A 24824-nucleotide genomic window follows, 5' to 3' on the forward strand; every position below is an offset into this window, starting at 1 on the left:
GAAGGAAGGAAGGAAGGAAGGAAGGAAGGAAGGAAGGAAGGAAGGAAGGAAAGACCTGGAGAATATTTTCTGTTAGTTTTGATTATTTTAGAAGATTATTGTGTCCCAGCAACTTGTAAAGACATCACAAAATACCAGTGTGTAAAACTAGTTCAAAAGAGAGGATTAAGGCCCTGTAAATATTTAAGAAACTCCTTGATATTTATCAATGGCTCAGTGTCATCAATCAATATGCCTTGCTGAAATACTAATGCAATAATTCACATAAAATTGAAATGAACATTTGTTTACTGTTGTCTAAAGAACGAGTTCATTTTTCATAAATATCAAAGCATGTCATCATAAAAAAGAGTAAAAAAATTAGAAGAGAAAAGTCAGTTCCATTGGTAGGCACTATGAATATGTTTCTGTTTTAGGACTAAACAAGTAGTGATTGTCCTGTTTTAGCACTGGACAATTGTGAACATGGATGCAATTATACACATCCCAGACTTAATAAATTCTACTTAAGACTTTGGGCCTGCAAAGATGGAGACATATGGTATTATTCAGAACAAGTTATCCCACTGACTTTGCTGGGAATGTCCACAGAATGTGAAGTTAAGTGTGCATACTTCCTTGCAGAAAAACACACTCAATCTTCATGTTTTCCATCTGAAACCTCATCAAGCCATGGGGATTAGAGCTCTCCCCAAATATTCTGGGTCTTTTTGTTGTCACCATATTGTTACTCAGTTCCTGCATTCTATTAGCATTCCCTTTTGTCTAGAATATACTTGGCATTTCCCAGAGATTTTTGGTAACATCAGGACTAATTTCCATCACCTCCACCCTCTCTCACAATAAAATTCCAAAGTGTCAAATGTCTGTCTCAAAAATAAAGCAGTAACCACTAAATGAATATCTTGCAACCTTTCTTTCAAGCATTTCATCTTTTGATAGTGCTGTTACAGCAAAGTAAATAATGATATTTAAGGACGTTTTTATTTTAATTAAAATGAATTATACCTTGAACTTTTTTTCTCCAATCTGTTTTTTGTTGTTGTTGTTGTTGTTTTTTAATTTTCATCTAGAACTCCATACCTATGAACAATACTGAGCTATTGGGCCAGGAAATGAATAGCACAAGGGAGACAGACATGAATTGTAGTTGTCAGTAGGGTTCTTGAGTTCTGACAACATATTTCATGGAAGGAATTCATGCAGTAGCAACATGTCATGGGAATTTCCTTAACATATCAGGTGACATGTCAAAAACATTCAGGGTTTGGTACAGACAATGAAACACAGGTATTTATGGCCATTTGGGTTCATTAAGGTGTAAAAATGATCTTCAGCATACTAAGCACTTACACAGAACTGGCAAGTATGCACAGTCTCATTCTCTTTGGGATCAGCAGCTTGGGTTGAGATGTGATACTGAGTTTCTGATGCAACAAGATGTGCATATCTAGGCAACTGATTTCCACTCCTTTTCTCTCTGGATCCTTTTCACATGACATTTCCTATAAAGTTCTTTCAGCTTTTTCTAACTTGTTTTCATTGTTAAAGAAGCAATAGTTAAATCTTTACTCTAGCTGTATACATAACTGATACCTATTATTTTCTATTCACCTTTTTCTGAAAAGGGGGGGGGGGGGGAGTGAAGTGGGTATTAAGACCACCAGATAATTTTCTGCTAATTTGCATTGGTAATTACTGTAGTTTCTCCAGTGAAACATTATAAAAAGTATTTTGCTTCTTACAAAATGTAATCAGTGGACACCAAATATCTCCATGTCTCTTGTGAGATCTTAAGATGATAATCTTAAAACACAAGAGGAATGTTATTAGTTGTTTTGTCAGGAGTTTAAAGGCGTCCCTTTCTTAAGGGATGGGGTGTTCTTAGTTTGACAAAGACTGAACTTCCCTGCTGAAGAACTTAATTTTTTTCGAGGAAATCATGCTAAGAGGTCTGAGTGACCCAAGTCTTATTTCTAATCCAGCCTATCAGAGGTAAGGGATGTTGCAGCTGTCTACATGCATATTATAAATCAAGGCACACTGAAGGACATAGGAGTTACAGGCGTAACCAAAACAGATATTCCTAATGAGAAATAAGCCTGTTTCTTACACATGGAACAGGAATGCACTAAAGGATGTATGACTTGAGATAGTTATAAAGTAAAAATGCCAGCCATAACACTGACAACAAGTTAGTGAATTACACAGATTCACAGATCTTTTAAACCAAATGACTTAGAAAAGACAAACTTCACTAGGAACCTCACCAGGTAAATGAAGAAGGCTCTATTCTATCATTGGATTGAGAAGAAATCTTTTCCTTTGGAGAACATAGAGCACAGCATTCATTTACAAGCAAAGGACTTACAGAATGACAGGGTGAGACATTGGCCCACCTGCACCACATACTACTCAAATTCTTTACTGAAGCTCAGAGGACTTCTGTGTATGGTGGCTCACTGACATGGCTGTTTCACTTTTCATGCCATGCTCAGACACTAAGCCACTCACAACTGGTCTTTCTTAAATAAACTCCAGAAGCCTTTGATCTGTTTTCTACAAGGCTTCCCAGAAGATATTGGCATCTACTTTATTTTTCAGACAACACTGATGGAATGAGATTTATGAATAACTTCTGTCCTCCATAGCAGTCTGGTTGTTAGCAGCTGAGCACATGCCACTCAATGGAAGAATAAGGATCAGCAAGAGAAGTTTGTGACTTTCCTAAAACTTTTGGGAAAATATATTTTTCAAGGTGAGAGCAACTGCTGGTGTAGTCAACACATGAAGGTTAACATTTCCAGACTGAAGATACCAATTGTGGTTGACACTGAGGCTGGATACATATAGTTTAAAAAAAAAAAAAAAAAAAAAAAGACTATCAAATTCATAAGCAACTGTAATAGTTGGAGTCCTTACCTGAAGAGAACAAGGCTGGCTTTGATTCTGAAGACTGTGACTGCTCTAATGTTATTGATTTAAGTTATGTGCTTCCTGATTTATATCTATGCACTATAACCCCCAGCAAAATCAGAAACATGTATCACACATCAGTTGTTCCATGCTCTTTTACAGCATGTGGCATTATGTTCTGGAAACACTGAACTTGAAAACATTTCTCATACAGGTAGTACGTTTTATTTGTACATCTGACAAAAATAGGTTGAAAGTATAAAAAAGTATTAAATGACCTAAATTCCAGATGGCTTGCTTGCTCCATAAAGTAACAGTATCTGCTGAGATGACTGTGATGGTGTAGTTCTTTTTCCTTACAAAATATACACAGAAGGAAGTTTTCCTCTGCTTTTTTGTCATCTTTACTGCTCTCTTATTTCATGACCTCTGAGTTAATCCTTCTATTCTTCCTATTAGCAAGTTTAAGCAGGCAAACTTCAAACAGACTAGCAATGGGTCACAAGGTTTAATGGGCATGTAGATAATCATCTAAATTACATTTCTGGAACTGATGGGCCAGACAGGCTTAGAGAGTAACTTTACCAGCTTTCACTGTTAATCAGCAAGGATTGTGTGTCTCAGTATGTATCTGCCTTTGCCTGCCTCCCTCAGGGGCTGGGTCATACTGACTGATTAGCAAAGGCAGCTGCATTGGCTTTCTTCTCCCACAAAGTGTGTTATGGAGGCCGAAATGACTTGAAAGGCAAATGTGACCACAGCTCAAACACCAAGCACTCTCTTCTCACCACTGTGGAATTGCTGGCCCTCCTTTTGCAGATTATGATACTCAGCACAACAGTTGTTGCCAATTTTCATGATCTGTTAACACTTAGGAAGGCTCATGCTGGAGGCTCTTCTTTCACATCCATTGTAGTATCACCAAGGGGAAAATTCAACAGGCTATTTTACATTTTCTGATGAATTTGAGAGCAGTGTATGAGGTGAACTGAAAAGAATACAGTAATTGAACTGTCAATAGTGAATGCCCTGGATTTCAGCTTTGAAACGCAAACTGTAGAGGGATGTGTAAAGAGGATAACTGTTCTCTGTAGGATATAGACAGTATTACAGCTACAGAAATAACAATGGCTATATGCTATAATGCTGATTTTCTCAGTGAAGATACTCACAAAGCAAAATTAATGGATCAGATCTGAATCCCTTGTTTGTCTTATATTGGTGGCTGTGTTTTATACCTACCTTGATTCTAAAAGGAACAAGAGCAGTCGAGGATTGTCTTCCTGACTGGTGGAAGCTTGTTCTGCTGCTGTTAGGTTGGTCTGTCTTAGTAAATACTTCTCAGAGATTCATTTTTCTGCTTTTTAACAAGATGTCAAATAAATGCAAAGCCAGACCAATTAAATTATGATTAGCCACACCATAAGCTTTTACTGTGTTCTGTATATGCAACATAGACCAATACCAGCAACCTGTACACAGTAAAAACTGTTTTATATTTTATAACTATATACAGAGAAGAATCTGATTAACCAGCTAAGAAGCTGCACAACTATATATTTTGGATCTCAGCTGAGAGCATTCTACAACAAGAAACTACTGAGGAACACAGCAAAATAATCAGGAATACCAATTTTCTTATCTACCCCTTGAATGTTTAGAAAGAAAGTTGAATTCTGACTTTCTGCAAGTTTTCTATAAATATATCTACAGCCCCTGTGACCTAGGTACAACTGCTTTAGACTGATGTTAGAGAGAGACATTAATTACCCTAATACTTCTATGATTTTCCTGTCCACAAAGCATCATTTCTCAAGCCTCTAAACAGGTGTGACTTTTTTCCTACTTTGTCTGAGACAGTCCCAGAACAGAGTCTGCCCCTTATTTTGGTATATCTTCAGGTCTCAGTTTTGTTTCAAGTGCTCACTGAAGCAAGTGATTACCCCATTTCCCTGCATTTCTGTGGCAGCCTGAGGAAGTTACTTAATCTTGGTGCCACAGCATCTTCGACTGTTTTAGTGGAAATAGAACTGGTCATATCTTTATGTCAGACCATGAAACCTATGGCAGGATTTCAGTCATGTCACATCCTCTTTACCAACATAATACACGGAAATAAGATCTGAATTTCAAATATGCATTGTGAGCATACAGCCTGAAGAGCCAATACCCTTTATACAGCCCAGCAATAAATCACTTCCGTCTCCATTGTTCCATTGTACCATATGGCTGACTTGCCCAACTACCCTTCTTTCTTTTCTTTTACCAAATCAGAACTCTTATATTATTATTAAAAGACAAGATGAATTATTACTAAGACTTACAGAGTCATTGCTATGACTCATTAGTCATGCTTTTCCTCATATCATCTTTGTAATAACCTATACCTGACACTACATATTACAGCTTTCTAATGGCACAATGTCACAGATAATTTCAGCTAGGATCAGAAACAGATGATCAAAGCACAGCTATTATTTCTGGAGATGTGATGGCAGGCATACTATCTTCTTTGCAGACTGCTTTTTTGACTCTAGATCCTAACAATGAACTCCAATGAAATACATTTAGTCATGTCAGATCCAAAGTACATTGAAATAAAGAGCAGTCTCTTTTGTGTTCAGAAGGCTTGAATTAAGGATCTTTTTTATTTTCCTTTACTATTATACATATCACAAAAAATGGCTACAGAAGCTGTTACTAAATACAAATGACAGTCTGACAGGAACGTCTCAGGACTAGAATAGCAGAGACATACTTGCTTGACTGTGACTAAGAAATATGCAACTTCTGTGTGCCCTAAACCTGGTTCTAATCAGTGTTACCATGCACCCCTCAAAATATGCCTACATGGCATGAGAGAGAGTCTTGCAGACAGAATAAGCTCTGGTACCAGAAAACACGACACCACATTAGCATGGAGCCGGCCTGGCCTGGGTGCTGAGCAGTACCAGCACTCTGTTTCCTATTCCTGCCCCACCTTGCTCACAGCCAGCTCAAGTACCTCCACAGCACTCTGCTGTCACGTCAGCAATTTCAAGAATGCCACCATTAACAAACAAAAATGTAGCTGAAGCACTTCAGAGCCTTTGTGTGTCACACAAAACTACTGAAGTTCAACCTTATAACAATAGCTTTTGTTCCCGTACAAACTGCAATGACTATTTATATATATATATATATTAAAAATGGATCTGTGTGCAGCATATAGTAATGTTATTGTGAATATTTTGTAAATACTTTGCCCATATGCCTGTACTGACTTGTCTGTGACTTACAAACTGGCATTCTGATCATGCTTGTAAAATATTGTGTGCTGTTGTACAGCGTTAGTTATCTCTAATTAATGAACTCTCACTCCATGAATCAAGTACCTTGACAGAATACAAACACTGACATAGCCATTTACCCGAAATATAAGGTAAATACTTCAGCAAGGTTTCAGAAACTTTGGATGACCTTTTCTTCCTCTCCACCCTACTTCTACTACTGTACTTTTAAACACGGCATTGTGCTTCCTAGAACTAGCAAAGGAGAACTACTTATATGGTACTTTGTGGTTCTCATATGTATGCAGCTCATACAAAGATTTTACACTTTACCAGGGAGTAATTTCTTATATCCTAATATTGCATAGTTAGAAATGGAAAAATTATGGCCTACATTCTGACTCTAATTTAACATGGTTAATGTAGGCAATGCAATGCCTGAAAAATAAGAGCCTGGCCTACCAAGCTGATTGGGTGGCCTAAGCAAGGTACCCTGTGAAATCAAGGAAAAACAACAGCTAGTAAAGTGTCCCTGAGACAGTGAATCCTCTGCTTCTCTCCAGATATCTCAGGTGCCTTCACAAGGTGTGACTCAGTGCTCCCAGACACTGAGGAGGAGTGTGCCCAGAGCCAGCTGATAATCATCAGCACAGTATGCAGGGTGCATCTCAAGGGTAGCCAGCTCAGGCCTGCATGCCTGGAGCTTTCTCTGTCTGCTTGGGGTCTGACTCCAGCAGTGCTCTACTGTAGGCCTGGGGCAGAAGGAAAAGACCTTTCTGTGGTTAGTCAGGCTGGGTTAGGATTCCCCCCAAGCAGTCAGAGTTTAGGATGCCTTAGATTGGGGCAATTCAAACATGTGGCTCCCTCTTTTCCATCCACCAGGGCTCTGGCCATCAGGTCACCACATCTCCTGCCCTAGCTGGACCACAATGCTGAAATGCATGGAGGAATCACTGTTGAGGGGAGGGATAGGAAAGGGAAAGAAGCACAGAGAAGTCTGTATTACATGGAGCATTGTGAAGAAGTTACTGCTACCAGCTCTCTAGAAAAATGTAATTGATTCCAACGGTGTTACTGGGCCCGTGTTAAACCAAAATCATCCAAATTAAGAGCAAAACAGGAGTATAAAATAAGACCAATTCCAAACATGTGGGATGCTTGCCTGATAACTTAAAGCAAACAAAAACCCTATAACTAACAAGAATTATATAAAAACAGCTTTTCTGATCAGCATTTCCAGAAACAGTACTCTCACAGGAGCTGAATTCCCTACCCAGCATTTACTGTTGTCTGTCTCCTTTCACATTCACCCACAATGGTTCACTGCTATTATTTAAAAAGAAATTTAAATCCTGTGGTTAAAGGCAGGGAATCAAAAAACACTGGGTCTAATCCAGTCTGCACTAGCATTCCTTTATGGCCTCAGATATTTCTGTATCGACAGTATCTGTTTCCATAGCACTGTGTCTGCCTTGGCATCTCCCCATCCTGCAGCACTCTAGGGAGCAGATATTGCACGGCACCCCTCCAGCTGTAATGTTCAATCACATGCCCCACCAGCACCAGTGGGATCTTGCTCACCAGTTGTAATCACACTGGTCATCCTCTGACTCCCTGACATTTGTAGTCATGCAGTTATGAGTATCTACTCAGATGGTTCCTGGGAAGATTATAATCTTTTGTATCTTTAAAGTATCATGTATGCCCACTGGTGGGCATAGATAATTGTATGAAGGGGGAGAACAGCCTGAACCCACAAAAGAATGGAACTGCTCTGTCAGGTCACAGTTTTTTTGTTCTCCCATAATGATATACTAATGACATTCCTCTATGGCAGCATAATAGCAAAATAGCCCTTCAAGTCAGCAGTCACCTAAATTAGTGCCTAGGATGGTGGAATGTTCTTAACACAGTTTTGTGTTAAACTGCAGATATGCAGAAGACGGAAAAAAAGGTGAGATGTTAAATCTTCTGTTGCTGAGGTAGAAGGTACTGCAAAAAACACAGGCTGGTGTCGTTAAAATCGGTATTGATGAGAAGTGAGATCACTGCTGATTTAAGAAGCTCTTAGCTACAAGACTGCTGTGCAATGAAAGGGAGCATAGGAAAAATAAAGGCTGAAAGCTGCCCAAATAATAGTATCTCTTAAGGACCTAATTATTTTAGCAGCCTAATACTTCTAGCTAATGATCATAAATGAAGTAAGATTGATGGTGTCATCTTGGTCATTACCGGTTCAAAATTGTTAAATCACTGAATCAGCATTCATGTGGCTTGTCTGAAAGCACTGCTGGCAAGTTGTCCCTCAGTGATCTGTGTAACAGATCATTTCCTGGGTTCAATCCATCGTAATCATGACAAATGTAGCTGCTGCATGGAAACATCCGCTCTCTCCATACTCTGACTGATTGATACTGCTGGACAAGTTTCCTGGAGGGTATCTGGTATTAATCTTTTGTCACATGTTAAACAGGAAACTTAGCTACATAGAGAAGAATAAGAGCAACTAATATAAAAATAAGAATGTAAGCAAAATGCTTTAAACTGGAAGATTTTATGCTTTTATCCAGGCAGCTGGGCCCAACATGGACTTAGCCTCCAAGTATGGGATCTGTAATGTGACATCCCCAAAATGCTGGAGACTATGATGGTGATCCTAGTCAGACACAGACTATTACAGATACAGCACAAAGCTATAAGGCAAATTTACTTTCCATTTTAAGAGAAAGAGACACCTAAGTAGAAGCACAGGCATACTGATTCCTTTTCTGGTTCTCATTTTATGCTTTAGTTCTGCCCATTTGTTCAGAGCCCAGCAGATATCTGACAGGGAAAAGTGATTGCAAGAGCAGATTAACAGATGATGGTGCAGACTACGTATGAAGTAACTATGTAGGTGAATGAAGTGAGCATTTGATTTCTAGAAAACAAACCAACAGTATTACATTAATTTCCCCAAAGAGACAGATCTATGCTCTGTTGAGCTTTCCAGACCTTCCTTTAAAGCAGAAGATATTGCCCACTGACCAAGATACCAGCCTGACATTGACACCTCTGATCCTGAGATCCAAAACAAGCTCAGCACAGAACAGGATAAATGTAGAGGAAATCCATCATAATGGTTAACTGTTCCTCTGACTCATCTATAAAGCAATGTTTTAAATCATCACAAAAGTTTTTCTTATAATTAAGAAAATGTGGCAAGCTTTCTCTCCCTAATGGTATAGATGTTGAGAGAGCAAGAATATGCTGACTAAAAAAAAAAAACAAAAAACAAAAAAACAAAAAAAAACATTTTGTTCTGATACACACAGAAATTAACTCTCAACTTGAAAATAAGCTCAGTATATTTATTATTCACACCCCCACCCTTTATATCTTCATAAAAACAATTTTTAGGAGCTGCAAGTTGTGTTAGATTTAGATGCTTCACCTTCTACTTATAGCAAAGGGTGACTATACATCCTTTATCTTTACATACTTTAAAATGCTCCAAATAGTTTTTAAGCTTTAGTGAGCTGTTGTCTGACTATGAATATTTTGGAAAATAACTTACTATTTTATCAGCTTTTATGCAAGTGAATTCACTCACTAATATTGCCCAGCATACCTAATGGAACAAAATTTAGCCATATGTTTCTGTCAGGACAGATATGCCATCAATATAATTTGAAAACACTCCCCTGAAGTTAATTGAACCACACTGTTATACAGCAGCTGAAGATATAAACCCTCACCTTTCCTTTTATGCCATTATCTTTGTATTAGTTCTTTAATAATTTTGTGCCTTTTGACTCCAATTTAACAATGCATTGTTTGCTATATACTTACTCTGTGTTATAGGAGCACTGCTTTGTGTTTCCTAGTGAATGGCTTCAGGCACACACACAAAGTATTTATGCTTTATTTAATAGATTAGTAGCAATGCAAATGTACTTCTAGTGTATTGTGTGTATTCACCAGCAAATCACATCTGCAATGTCTGGACATGAAGCTCCTGTTTATTTAAAGTCATCTCTCTGGTTTTCTCTGTAAAGCTATAACATCTCACTCACAGTAGCTTTCAACCCAGTGTTGATGTAAATTTCTTTCACATCACATGAACAAAGCAAAAGCTGACTTCAGTAGCACTCACTGCCACTCTTCTCAATCCAGCTGCTCATTTCTGCACCTATCCCTTCCATTGTGCTAGTACAGAAAGACAGGGAACCTTATCCTAGGAAAAAGCCCATTAAAAAATGGAAAAAAAAAAAAAAAAAAAAAAAAAAAAAAGGGTCTCCCATCTGGTTTGTGCATAGCTGCAGGCAAGGAGAGGGATGCTTAAGTTGGCATTGCTCCTGGAAAAGATGACTGTCATACCATGCTCTCACCAGTATTTCTGATGAAAATTTAAAGTAGAGGCTTGAGTATTTCAGTTCTAAGAATGCGTGGGATTTTTGCTTGTCTCAGCCAATCCCTCCATGAAATCACAGTTACCATTCTGGATTCCATGACAGTTAAAATTTCTAGATTAACAGTTATTCTAATAATTTTTTCTTTAATAGGAAATTGCTATTTAATCAGAAGACATTCTTTGATTCATATGATTTTCTCTATATTTTTACCACAATCAGAAAGCTTTAGAAAAAGCAGCAAAAGAAAATATGTGGTATTTTTGTTGTTTCTGAAAAAAAATAAATCAAAAATACTGGAGAAAAAATCCTTGCTAGCTTCTAGATCTGAGAAGACTAAATAATGCAAGGCATGATGGCACCTATAATGGACATCATTTTACTCTTTGAGGGGAAAGTAAGCTACTTTTGCAAATAAGGTATAATCTGTTTGTTGAAATGATTAGGTTGTATACTCAGTTCCAGAGATGCACTTCCTGTGTGTCTTCAAGCAAGATGAACCCAGAACTTCCAAGAAGGTTGGCTGCTGCAAAACCTAAAAGTCTGCACAAGGCATCCACATGAACTAAGGACAGAAGGTACTTGTGGTTTGTAATGATGGTCACACTGAATGTAATGCAGCCGAGAGGAAATAAAGAAGAGACGAATGTGTTTCAAGCCTGTCCTAAACAAAGCTCTTTGTTTCTCTCCCAGGCTTTTTTTTAAATTTATTTTATAGACATTATTTAATAGCTACAAGGTTCTTTGGTTCTTTGAAATATTTGTATAAAAGCACTAAGTAAAGAGTTCATGTTTCTATAATTGATACAATTTTTACATATATTATCTGGTATGAAAAGCATTTTAACTGTAATAGTGCAGTCAAAAATTAAGTAATTTTTTTTTTTTTTTTTTTTCCCCTCTCAGGAGATCTCTAACTTGAGATGAAAAAAATTTCAGCTCAATCTGAAAACATTCCCACACCTTACACAAAAGAAATCAGTATCTTGTTGCTGGCATCTTGTTGTCACCTCTATTACAGCAATTTGGTACACAGTCAACAATCCTATGTCTGCATCTTGTATCGGCTCTGCTGGACTTCTTACACTCTCTGTACTCTAGGAAGGGAATATAATGAAAGTTTTTATGAGCATATAAGACTTAATAGTGCTTAAGAATAAGGTGTTTTCCTATAAAAATCAGGAAAGCTTTTAAAGCTGTTCTCTTGTATCTTCTTTCTCACAGACCTGAGAAAGCTGTAGAAGAGGCTGAGCATCCATAAAACACACTCTCTACTGACTCTGAAAGGTATTTTTCAAGTTTTATGCAAATAAAACTTGATGATAAACACTATGGCTAGAAAATATAATATTACCTATCCATTGCTCATAACGGAAATGCAAAATCCAATTAGTGACTGTATTACTAAAACACATACAGACACTAAAATAACACATGGCAGCAAGACACTGCAAGTACAAGTGGTTACAGTGTCAAACAAAGTTCCCCAAGCACATTACATGTTATTATCCATGACCCCAGCTACGCAAAGTGTAACAATGAAAAAAGTAGAATTCACACATTTCAAGTGAGGCATAGTTGAATCCATTTTCATTTTAAAGATAAGAGGCGCTGCAAGAAAGAAAAAAAAATTCTGTCCTTTATGGCAGTGTGTCAGTAGCTCTGGGATCTTTCACTTGAGGGTAATGTTGATAACCCTGCCTTAAGAGCTCCCTGCTTTTCCTACTGGCTTTTTGTTCTGCCTATCTTGGTGTCACAGCTTCACAGAAGATAATGAAATGGACACTTACATTGAATACTATCAACAATTCCACAAAATTAACGTAAAGTACCAGCCAATAACCTTTCTATCTGCAGCCCAAGCAATACTGTCAGAATGCAGAACACACAGCGAAAGGGAACCAAAACCACCAAAGGTGCTATGGTGATGCCACAGTTTATCTGCCACTAATTTGGTTTTAATGAGGATATTATAGCTACTATCAAAAAGGAGAAAGGACTGTATTTTTTTTTCCTTTTAAAGGCTGCAAGGCTTCGAACAGCACACTTCTTAACTCAATAGCTTTGAAATTAATCCAGGATTATTCAACTGCATGAGAATCGTTAGAAGACTGGAAACATCCTGCGCTCTGTCTTTTTATTGTAGCCTTCCTTATAGTATCAGCTTGCAGTGAAACCTGAATATCCTAATGGGATTAAACATAAAAGAAAGTCAGGAAAAAGAGTCTCTGGATTAGAATTTTAACTGAAGCCTTCTGTGAGAAAGACCACACCACTGTCAGTGACCTTTCTCTCCCGATGTGCAATCCCAGTTGTGCCTAGTCAAGTGTCCAAAGGAGACTCCATCAGTTCACGCTGTATTTATCCTTTTGCTCCTAAAACAGGTGTCTTGTTACTAAGAGAACAAGCACTCATGCCATTGATAAGAGTGTATTAACCCACCCTGCAAGAGCACATAATGTTCTCTGCTATGAAAAGCAGAATGTAATGATGCTGTTTAAGACATGAGCTTTCTATTGATAAAACTGATCACTCTAAGTAAAAGGCAGTAAATTCTGTTCTAACAAATAGGAAAAGGGAAAAAAATAGGCTTTTTAGTGTTTTTAAATGCCATTTCCATCTCCATCTCCAGCCTTCTTTTTTTTTTCTTTTTTTGAAATGCATTCTCCGATGAGTTTGCCTTTAACGTATCTTAAAAAAAGTTTTTTTGTTGTTTTTTGTTTGTTTGTTTTAGAATCTTATACTATATCTTCAGAGCCCTCATTAGATACCACAAGAATGCCTTTCATCTCATTTTTACTCTAAACTCCTGAAATCCTCCCTAGCTCTGAACAATTATATTTAATTAGAGAGCAGTTACTCATAGATAAGCAGAAAACCAACCTCAATCAAAAGAAACTTCTAAAACACTTTTCATTTTTATCATTCTAGATCGCTTTGCCTTGACAGTACTTCAAAGATTCATACTCAGTCTCATAAATACTATCATAAAACATTAACAACAGTGTAAACTCCAGTGTGGGAGGATGTGTTTGAGAGCTTGAATTCCTATTCCTACATCCAGGCACATGCTCCAAACTGGGTGACAAGAAGGGCTTTCCTCACATCTTCCCAAGCAGTGTGTTTTCCTACTAAGGCAATACCAGTTCACTGGTATTCACTGGTAGCAGTTTACTGCTACTCTCCTGGAAGCTAGCCGATTTATAAGGCACAAGACAAGAAACACAAAACTATGGACCTGGTAGTCTAACCTTAGTACCTGGAAAAGTTATGGAGAATATATTTGGGGTGCTGTTGAAAGGCATTTAAAGAACAAAGCTGTTATCACGTATAGTCAACATAGGTTCACAAAGGCAAAGTCCTGTCTTAGTAATTTGATCTCCTTCTATGATAAAATCACCAGCTTGGGTGGATGAAGGAAAGGCGGTGGATGTAATCTTTCTGGATTTTAGTAAAGCCTTTGATACCATCCCTCACAGTATGCTTCTGGACAAATTGTCCAACTGTGCGATGAACAGGTACATGCTATAGTGGATGATGAACTGGCTGAATGGCAGAGCTTAAAAGGGTTGTAGTGAATGGGGCTGCATCTGTCTGGCAGCCAGCCACTAGTGGCGTTCCCCAGGACCAGTTCAAGGGCCAGTCCTGTTCAACATTTTGATAAATGACCTGGATGTAGGAGTTAAATGTATCCTCAGCAAGTTCAGTGATGATACTAAACTGTGAGCTGCTGTTGACTCTGTCAAGGGACTAGAAGTCTTTCAGAAGGACCAGATATGTTGGAGCATTGGATAATCAGCAATTACATGAAATTCAACAAGGGTGAATGCTGGGTTCTGCACCTGGGATGGAGCAATGCTGGACAAAGGTACAGACTGGGAGACAAGTATGTGGAGAGCAGTCCTGAAGAAAGGGATCTGGGGATGCTGCTTGAAAGCGGGCAAAACATGAGCCAGCAGTGTGCCCTGACAGCCAAGAGGGCAAATCACAACTTTGGGTGCATTAAACACGGCCTAGCCAGGCAGTCAAATGATGTGATTCTCCCTCTGTGTTTAGTGTTGGTGCAGCCACACCTTGAATACTGCGTGAAGTTCTGGACTTCACAATATAAAAAGGATAATAAGATACTTGAATGCATCCAGAGGATGGCAACTAATCTGGTAAAAGGGCAGGAAGGCATGTCCTATGAGGAGAGGCTGAGGACACTTGGGTTGTCTAGTCTGAAGAAAAAGAGGCTGAGGGATGACCTCATTGCTCTCTGTAACTTCTTCAGGAGGGGAATCCGAGTGGGAGGTGCTGATCTCTTCTCCCTTATAACCAATGACAGGATGCATGGGAATGGTACAAAAATGAGCCAGGGAATGCTCAGACTGGATAGTAAGAATAAATTCTTTACTGTGAGGGTAGTCAAACACTGGAAGAGACTTCCTAGTGATTTGATTGATGCCCCATGCTTGTCACTGTTCAATACCCGTTTGGATAGTGTCCTTATTAAATGGTTTAACTTTTGGTTAGCCCTGAAGTGTTCAGGCAGCTGGACTCAATGAGATTTGTAGGTCCCTTCCAATTGAATTATTATAACTCTAATTCTATTTTTTTTCATTCTAATTCATACCCAAAGTGTAAAGACGAATTGTGTACACATTAACAGAAATCTTAGATATTACATGATTTGATTATTGTTTTAATACCGCAGCAACTAGATTACTAGATCTAGTGCTGTATGAAGAAAAAGAAAATGATCCTTGACCTTTTGAGCTAGTAAGTTAAGTGTAAGAGAAGAGTCTACAAATGGGTAGACTCACCATAATCAGGTATTCAGATCAGCAGTCAGTAGGCTGTGATTGCTGTGTATATTTTACCTGACAGTTCTGATTTGCAGATTGAGAAAATTATTGTCAACACACAATTTGCTATCAACTTTTATAATCTCTTTGGCTCATATTGTAAGCCCCAATAAAAATAAACAAAACAAAACAAAACAAAACACTTTGCCTGGTTACAGTAACAGCTTCTGTAGTAATAGAAAGGAACTGGAGAAGGGGAATAGGTTTTACAAAATGGACATATGGATATATAAAAATAAATAAAAATAAATAAAGCCAGGATTATATACTTGATATGAAAATGGATGACAGCTTCAACTCTATGGTTTTGAAAATCCTGCTTCCTTGTTGCTGAATTAACTGTGATGAAACACAGTCTCCCTATGTCCAGGGTTTTCCATTTTATGAAAATTCATTTTTTTTTACCATAGTTTCAGAAACTGAAAACTTCACTTTCTTTCATTTTCTTACGTCCAATTTTGTGTCTAGTTCAGTTTAAGCTCCCCAGGGTCCCCCCCAGACTCCCTCCTAAGCCCTATGGGACAGACTCTCACAATTTTTTTCATCCAAGGGACCCATTGTTTTCTAAGGATTTTTATTTCTTAGAAATAATTTATTTGTATACCCAAATTCATTCACGCTAAGCAGCAACCATCCCTTCCTTCAGAATCATCAGCGTTTTTTTGTTTGTTTCTTTCTTTCTTTTCCTTTTTCCCATTGTGTTTATCAGTCTTCTAGAATAAAAACTTTTCATTCATAAATTTTATAGCAATAATCACCCTGAACAGTGACAAATGTGCCAACATCATAGATATCTTTGTCGGTAAAAGAATTTCCATGGCTCCAGTGTCACAGATAGTTCTAGAAACAGCAGTCTGCCCACTGCACGATACGAACAGACTGTTCTCCTACAAGCTAACAAGAGCTCTCAGATGAGTAAGATTTTGGCTGACCAAAGTAAGGATTAATTAACCTGGAGGTTAATACAGGCTAACTGTAACAAGTAGTTAAGCTGGAGTTATTTTTATAGCCCAGAAGTTTTGTAAATTTTGTATTTCATACAAGTATAGCACTTAGAACTCAGATTCTAATCTCAAAAAACTGACACTACACTAGTTTAGGCCCATGTACCCTAGTTTACACAGAAAGCAGATAAACTCACTATTAATTTGTGTAGTAAAAGAAAAGAGAGACAATACCTGCACAAAACCACATATCATATAGTCATCAAACAAAGGCAGGCTAGGGCGGTCCTCCCGATAAATTGTGATTTTATAGCTGCTCACAACCTGAGGGTTGGGTTGCGAATCATCTGTTACAAGAACTATGATTTTGTTCAATCCAAGGCCAAGTGGGTAGTTAGCAACACTGCAAGGCAAAACAGGGAAGTGGAATTAACACTAAAGAAACAAAGATTTACACTGTGTTGTATATGGCAGCTAAACTTTACTTGCTTCTTGAGGCTTCTATTTCTAACAGTTTCTTTCTCTGACAAAATACACATGGTTTTACACTAAAAAAAAAAAAAAAACAGGGGAAATTAAATTTTGCAAAAAGAATTTAAAATTCTTCAAGATAAAATACTGACAGTGACACTTAGTGAAAACAGCTGCAGTAGCAGTGGCAACAATTGACATAAAATCTGTGAATGAAGGCACTAAGGATAATAATTCCTGGCAGGTTCGAGTCTGTGGTAAAGTCAGCAGGGAGACAAGCAAGACTAGAAGTGTCAGCTAGACATAGAAATTGTTCACTAGCCAAGCATGATGGAGTCCCAGACAAACTGCTCAGTGTGACATAAAAGAACAAAGCTTGACTGTGCTCTTCTTCCCTTTGCAGTGAAAGAGAAATGCTGAAAGACACATCCAGAGCTTTTAATGTTCAGTGAAAAGGACATAAGGCTATTCTGTTTTCCTTTTACAAGGAAGAACTTTTTTTTTTTTTTTTTTTTTGCAGATTTTTATTATATTGCCATGTCTCTGTCAGCTGTAACAGGTGTTAACATTAAAATGCTAAAAAACTGCGTAGCACAATTTTATGGGAGCTTCTTTTTCAATCATAAATAAAGATTGATTTTTTATTGAAAATACAGGAAGCATATTAGGCATAAGGTCAACAACAATTGTACAGACCAGCACTGGCTGACTGATCATTAGCAGACATTCTAAGTTAAAGCATCTGCTTCACAGTCAGTCAAAGTTGCACAGGCACTTTATGCCATGAAACAAAGGTAGTTTAGTAACTATTTCGGGTGCTTTCTCTCAAGTGAATCACTGTCCCTGATCTCCCTTTTAAATGTCCCCTGGTCAACATGGAAATCTTTTACTAATGGCTAAGTACTTAGGCCAGTCCTCTGGTTCTAAGCCACCTGGCCCAGATAAACAAAACACTTCTCCACCCCTGCCATCCAAAAACAGGCTGGTCTGGCCCAGAATGCCTACTGGGAACAGTCTCCACCACTCCATACTGCTGTTAGTGAGATGGATAGCTGGGAAAGCCAAAACTGTTCCAAGGACCACAGTAGCAATTAAACAGTATGGCTGATCATGGGTCGGTGCTCAAACCAGATGTTTTACTGATGACTCTCAATCCTATCCTGCATCTTTATACTGCTCTAAAAGACTGGATAAGCTGAGACTCATCCTGATGACGACTCCTTACTAAGTGATTCTGATGAAAATGGATCAGGCTGAATGAATACACTTGAACATATTTTCTCTTTTGGTCCCACCTCACCTAAGTAGACTGTAGATCCATGTAAGCAGACTGCTGGCAGAGTGAGCAAGCCCAGCAGGGCAGCACTGTAGGCCACGGTGCAAAACCGAGACCTGGATATGAAAACTCATATTCATTGCTGTCCTACTGTGTGCAGTGTAAGGATGTTGTATTCCCACCACACCTGGACTGTGACTAGAGAACCTGGGGAGACATTTGTAACTGTGCACTGCATAAAGCTAGGGATAATTATAGTTTGACAACATATTGGCATTGCCTTCAGGACATTGACAAATAGATTAAAATGTCTGAGTGTTGAAATCCCTGTTACTTTCCTGTGACTAATATCAACGTATTCTGTGCTTTTGGAAGCACAAAACAATTCTGTAATATTCTGATATATTTCCAATGTTCACAACACTTTTACCTTTTATGTGCATATTTTGTTATTCATACCTTGGTCCTTTCTTCTCATCAAGGTGTACTTGGCATTGACAGTTAGAAGGTTCTGCTCCAATTTTCACTGTCACCAGGTCAAATGGGACTTCTGCGTAGTATTCCTTGATCTTTGGGTTAAACTGAGGGTTCAAATCCAGCTGTGGACTGGTGAAGATCTGCCTGATATGAGATAGGGTATCTTTATCTGTTCCAAGAAGGCATCAAACAAACAAACAAACAAACAAAAACAACCTGTGAAATGTATGAACGTTTATAAATAACACGCAACTTCTGGCAGATTAATAACATGCACAGTGATAAGATTTTTACTACCTGGTCACTCTGAGACTGATAATTCTGCTAAAACATCTTAAAGGAGGCTGTATTGTCACTTGAGAGAAATTTTCTGACCCTGGATGGATTTTAATCATTCAATGCCCAATGACTAGTTAAAGTCACAAAATTGAAGTCTGAGTAAGCCTTTTAGAATGCAAGGATTAGCTCTGGGAGATTCCGTCTCCAGTTGGTTAACTGGAACTCTAAGAAAGTTAGGCCAAAATTCATAACCTACTTAGGTACCAGCCTGTGTACAGGGTTTATGTACATGTGTAATTGCCAATAAAAATCAAAACATGTTAGATGTATTATTACTGTTCATAAGAACAAGTCACATGGAGATATCTAGACCCATGGGGTCATTTGTAGTACAGCTAGAAGCATGATTTATTATAATTCCTAAATCAAAAAATTCCGACTACTTCCTTATGTATGAAATCTCCACAATCAGATCCTATTTGCTCAAATATATCCTTTAGTTTGTAGTGTCTGCCAAATGACTTCTGAGAATAATTATTTGCTGGCAACTCACTTATGACAAATATTTTAATCCAACCTGTTTCAATAAGATTTACAGAACAATTACACATTCAAAATTTGTTTTCCACATATATTCTCTAGCATGTGTTTAAAACGAGTATTTCAGAAACTACTCCAGCCAGGAGACTCTCTCTATAATATCTGAACAAATCTGGTGGCTTAAAACATTTTTTAAAATGCCCATAACATAAAGGATGCATTTCTGCATGAGCCTTTTCTGCCTTTGTATCAGTCTAGGGAAACAAAACAGGGAAATTTCTGTTCTGTCTTGTGTAGATTTAAATGTAGAAACAGTTATTTCAGTGAAAGAATAGCATTTGGACTAGATTTGCAGGGGAACAGAGGTTCACAAGTTGACATAAATTATTAAATAAATACTGAATATATGTCAGCATAAACCACTCCCCAGATACTGTATGCATTACCTAGAGGATTGTCTCACTAATAACTTAGAAGTGAGGAGGAATTTCCAAAATAAAATTAGTTGAGATATCTTCAAAATAAAATGACAACCAATCAGAACAGTGATGTGACTCAGCCAGCCCAAGAGCATTTCTGGCCTCTGACTGATACAGGAATTCCTGGAAGCATGGTAAAATCAATAATGGAGGATTGGGTAGAAATGCCTTTCCTCTGCAGAGCAATTGTTTCATATTTATAAAATGACTGCTGAGATAATGTGTCAATGAGGAAGGCAGCAGAAAGCACTGCTCCCACTAAAGACAGCAGCAGTACAAGCGTGTACCTAGGAAAATTCTTCTTCTCTTAAGCAGGTCTTTAAAATCTCTGAACTGAAGAGTGGCCTGATATAAGGTTGATTCAATTTCATGCAAGTTTAAAGGCTATTCCACAAAAACAGATGTATGCTAAAGTTCTTGGAAATAAGAGGCAAAAGCCTACCGAAGCACATCAAAGAATCAATGAGTGCTGGAATATGCACATTAATAAGCATGCACAGAAATGTTAACTTTGTGCTTGAGGCTTATTTAACATAACAGGCTAATCATCGAGTGATTGTAAACAATATTTTAAAATGTTCCTTTATTATGTAACAGCCCACGGGTACTCAATTCACTGAAAGGTTATACAGAAGAAAAAAGCAAGAAATGTATTCAAGTAATCTCTCTTTTTCTAATGGTCTAGAAAGCCCTTGACTTACCATAACTGCATTGTCTTTCTTTATTCTGACTGGAATAAAACAATGCTGAAAGATAAACAGAAACAATTAACAATGTTATGCTCTAAATTTATGTCTGGATCACAATTCTATAGGAAAAGGAGCTCTTATTTTGTTAATTATAGAAAATACAGTATACTTTTATTCTTTTCAGTGTCAGATTTTGCTTTAGGCTCCTGAACATTGCTTATCAACTCAGCAGAACACTTAAGAACAAAAGGAAGAAATTGCTCTTCTGTGTGTAGTAAGCCAAGATCTTCCAGCTGGAATGCAAATTCATGTATTCTAAATTATATATATTGTCAGAAGTAGCACAAATAGGAAAGACATGCAGTATATAAAAGATCTTACTCTGATCCCTTACCTTCATGATTCTTCCTCAGGTTAAAAGGAACATTTTGCATAGGTCTTGTATTTTCTTGAGAAGAATTCCTGTCAATTCAATAGCAGATATATTTCTACATGAATGGAAGAAATAAAATCCATGGAAATTTTTTCAGAAATTTCTATATGGCAATCCATAGCACATGGTATTTTAATATTCCCATGGAAAGATTTATTTCTGGATTCATGTTCCCAGCATTAGCAATGTTACCAGAATGAATGTGATAGAAAACACACATTCTACAATAAATTATAGTATATAACATGAAAAAAAAATAATAAAAAAATAAAAATAAAAATAAAAGTTGAATTGCTGGGAAAAGGAAAAGTGGATATTGCCAAGAATAAAATAACCCATGCCATCTTTCTTAACTGTTTTAGGCTGCTTTTTGTATATCTTTGAAGTTAAAGTTAGACTTTGTTCAAAAATAATTAAATAAAAATGAAGCCTTGTGTCGTGGTGAATATCTGTATTGAGGTTAGCATGACTTTATAAAAAGGAATATCTACATGTTTTGCTTTGTTTGCTTATTCAACCAAACACATGACCAACATCCAGATTATATGTATAATCCACAGTGCAAAAAAAAAGTAAACAAACACAAGCCATTTGCAACTATTCATTAACATGTTAGTGGCTCCTAGTTTGCTAACTCTGAATTTTTTTTTCCCTTTCATATGGCATTTTGGGAGCATAGAAGAAGAAAGGCAGCAGGCTTCTCTCCAATCCATGTACTGGACTCTGGCTGATAAAGCCTTTACAGAGATCCAGTATAATTTCTTAAAGGATTAAGATGCTTTCCTTCCAGTGTTTCCTGTAAAAGTACTCATAAAGCAGTTTCTTCCCTGATACTGTCCATTCAGTTTTAATTTTGAAAGACATGAGGTCACTGTCTGTGACAGGCAAGGGAGGTGGTGAGGTTCTATGCAAGCAGACATCATTGATGTTTCACTAAGAGCTGCTGAAAGCAACAGTGAAATCCATCATGGTAAAAGGTAAACTGTCAAATGCTTAAATGGAGATTTCTGCATTACCACACTGAGATAAGGGGAAAATACAATGTCTCCTGGCAGATGTTTGTGTCTGTATGTGTATGAACATGTAGTTTTGACATCTTGCACTGTCTAGACACCACCCTTTTTCATGCGCATTCATGACCTCCTTCAAAGGAAGCACTTAACAAACTGTTAGAGAGTTTGTTTTCTGAGTTATAAGTCATTTATATCCCTCTTTCTGTTTGCCAAGGAGTTAATGGCTAACACCTCTCAAATACGATTTTTTTCCACTCCACTGTTACTTTTTGTATTGCATTTTTTCCAAATCCTATTGTAGAGTGAAAACAAGATGTCTTAACTCTAGGAAAATACTAGGCTTTGGTTTAGCCAGAGCACACCACAGGAGCATGACAGCCATCACTGCTGCAAGGCCCCAGCTCCCAAAGGATCTGTGTGACCTCTATGTGTCAATTCTGTAAAAAGATTGTGATTATCATCAGGCAATATTAAGAGTCATCTCTACAGAATTACAGCAAGATATCAAAATATAATATTTAGAAAAAGTGTTACAGAAAGATACTTGGATTACTGTATTTTCTACTGAAGACTTATCTTTTTAATTGTTTTCCATTCTCCAAGCTCCTCCCAGTCAGCAGGACTGAGGAACAGTAAAGTTATGAAGATCTTCCTCAGACAGAGAGATTGAAGTCCTGCACTCTGCAGAATCCTTTCCTCCACAAGCTGTTACCCAAGAAAGGACCTTCATCTGCATAAACTGCCCCTTTTTATTTTTTTCTCACTCTCCTGTATGACTTATTATCTTGTATCAAGCACAGACGAGTGCATTGTCTCTGCACTTTGTAATTAGATCTAATGAAACTAATGACTGTATATTAGGTAACCAGGGTGGGGAGGAGGAATATGCTTGTGTACCTCTCAAACTACTAACAGAAAACCTGAGAGTCCTTTAGGACTCTGATTCAACAAATGAGATACCTAAAGGACAGACAGCAATAACAGTAATGGAGCTAGGATGGTCTAATAAATCAGACATAAGCAATATAGGATGTGTAGAGATAATATTTCCATAAGATTAAAACCAAAAAAGGGAACCAAAAAACAAAGAACCGGGCACTTTGGGGACCTCTGATAGATGTCTTAGTTGAGGGTGATACAATTTTTAATGAGTCACAAAATCAATATTGTGACCATGTTCTCAATATTCCGTTATGAGTTTTATTTTTTATGTAAGTTTTGTAGGTCTCTTGAAAATGAGGAGCCACTGGAGCTCATGATCGAGAGATGATCACTAGGAGATTTTCTGTTTTATTGTTATGGTAAGCTCTCTGTGTTGTACAGTGGTTGTTTGGCTTCTGCCACAGAGTTTCCATGAGGGCATTTGCTTCACTGAAGGAAGCACCTCATGATGATTTTCAGAAGAATACAAAATCGCAAACTGAAGAGTGGAACTGGTTTCCTGGTATTTGTTTCCAACTAACTCTCTCTCTCTCTCTCTCTCTCTCTCTTTCCTTCCCTCTTACTCTCATTCCTCCCACTGCAGATCAGTCAACTTATCCTAGATCTCCTTGCTGTCATCGTCTTCTGCCACATAGTTCAAACCATGTTTGTTTCTCAAACTGTCTAGGCAATGAGCATGACCAAGTTAAACACCAAGAAATTACTTTCAACCTAAGTTCAGCTTAAGGGCTGATGTTTCTGTTTTGACCTAATGAAGGACTTGCGTACAGGATTTTGTAAAAGCATTTGAATCTTTATTCACCTCCTTAGGTTCTTGACTTATGCAAAACAGAAGGGTTAGTTTTTCTCACAAATCTGATTCTCCCATGTTATTCTGCTGTCTGACACAGCCAAATATACTTGCCACAGTACCTTATAGTCCATGTTCTAAAAGACTGTGATCATGTATGTCTTAGTCATATCACAACTGTAGCTGCACAGAATCAATCAATCAAACAAACAAACAAAACAGTGCACAAACATAGAAGGAAATTGATTTCAATGTACATATTAGGTGGTACCCCTTGATGACTTTCAAGGAACTTTGTTGTATATTATAACAATACATCTGAGACTGTAATTCTCACCTAAGCTGTAACCAGTTCCTTATAGTTTGAGATGAGTTTCTAGAACTCTTCTTGCTTCTCCTGTGGAAGGAATTCAGAGTTCACTAATGTCACTGAAGGTTTCAATACTATCAGCATAGATGATATGGGTTAAGAAAGGCAGACAAAGAAATCTGTCTAAATCCTGTCTCTATTCTATGGATTCATGATCAGTGAATTGCTTAACTGTACAAGGCCTAAGTCAAAAGCCATTATTTTTCACATAATTGTCCATGTTGTCTGTTTGGACAGTCAGCTATGCTAATCACTGGATTTTGTAAATGGAAGTACTAATTTTGCATAGTCAGAGAAACAAGAACAGTTAAATACACCAATCAAACAAACTGCCTTTAAGTGAAGAAAATCAGAAAAAAATGTTCTGATAAACAAACTCATCAAAGATGGGAATCTAAAAGATTAATCAAAACTCAAAGAGAATGCATACCTGAGTAATTTGGGGAGTAAGCTTTACTCACATTTTTCTTCCTTGCAATTATGTATAATTACATGCATATCTGACACATGCATCACCATCACATGTGTGTAACTATAGGAGTGGGAGATTATGATTAGCAATCATGTATTTTTTATACAGTGAATTAGCAGAATAGCATTATTAGCTTAGCCATTACAGAACAGTGCAGAGAAGCAGATTAGCCTATGCCCTGGAGAAAGGTCAAACTACTTCTACATATTTATATACATACGGTAAG

The 24824-nt window shown here is 37.5% G+C and overlaps 1 protein-coding gene across 4 annotated transcripts in view; it reads right to left on the reverse strand.

Annotated features, from left to right (window-relative positions):
* Window positions 1–24824, reverse strand: part of CPED1 (cadherin like and PC-esterase domain containing 1) — a 156210-nt gene that overhangs the window by 58262 nt on the left and 73124 nt on the right. For 3 of the 4 annotated variants that reach the window (XM_035332793.1, XM_035332803.1, XM_035332824.1), the window contains 5 exons: window positions 24094–24153; window positions 20973–21040; window positions 20591–20635; window positions 18574–18760; window positions 16602–16770 (listed from right to left, as the gene is read on the reverse strand). In XM_035332793.1, the coding sequence (XP_035188684.1) occupies window positions 16602–16770; window positions 18574–18760; window positions 20591–20635; window positions 20973–21040; window positions 24094–24153 (529 nt within the window). The remainder of the gene's footprint in view (window positions 1–16601; window positions 16771–18573; window positions 18761–20590; window positions 20636–20972; window positions 21041–24093; window positions 24154–24824) is intronic. The other variant, XM_035332814.1, reaches the window with a different exon arrangement.

This window comes from Oxyura jamaicensis, chromosome 1 (genome assembly GCF_011077185.1).
Source record: "Oxyura jamaicensis isolate SHBP4307 breed ruddy duck chromosome 1, BPBGC_Ojam_1.0, whole genome shotgun sequence".
Lineage (NCBI taxonomy): Eukaryota > Metazoa > Chordata > Aves > Anseriformes > Anatidae > Oxyura > Oxyura jamaicensis.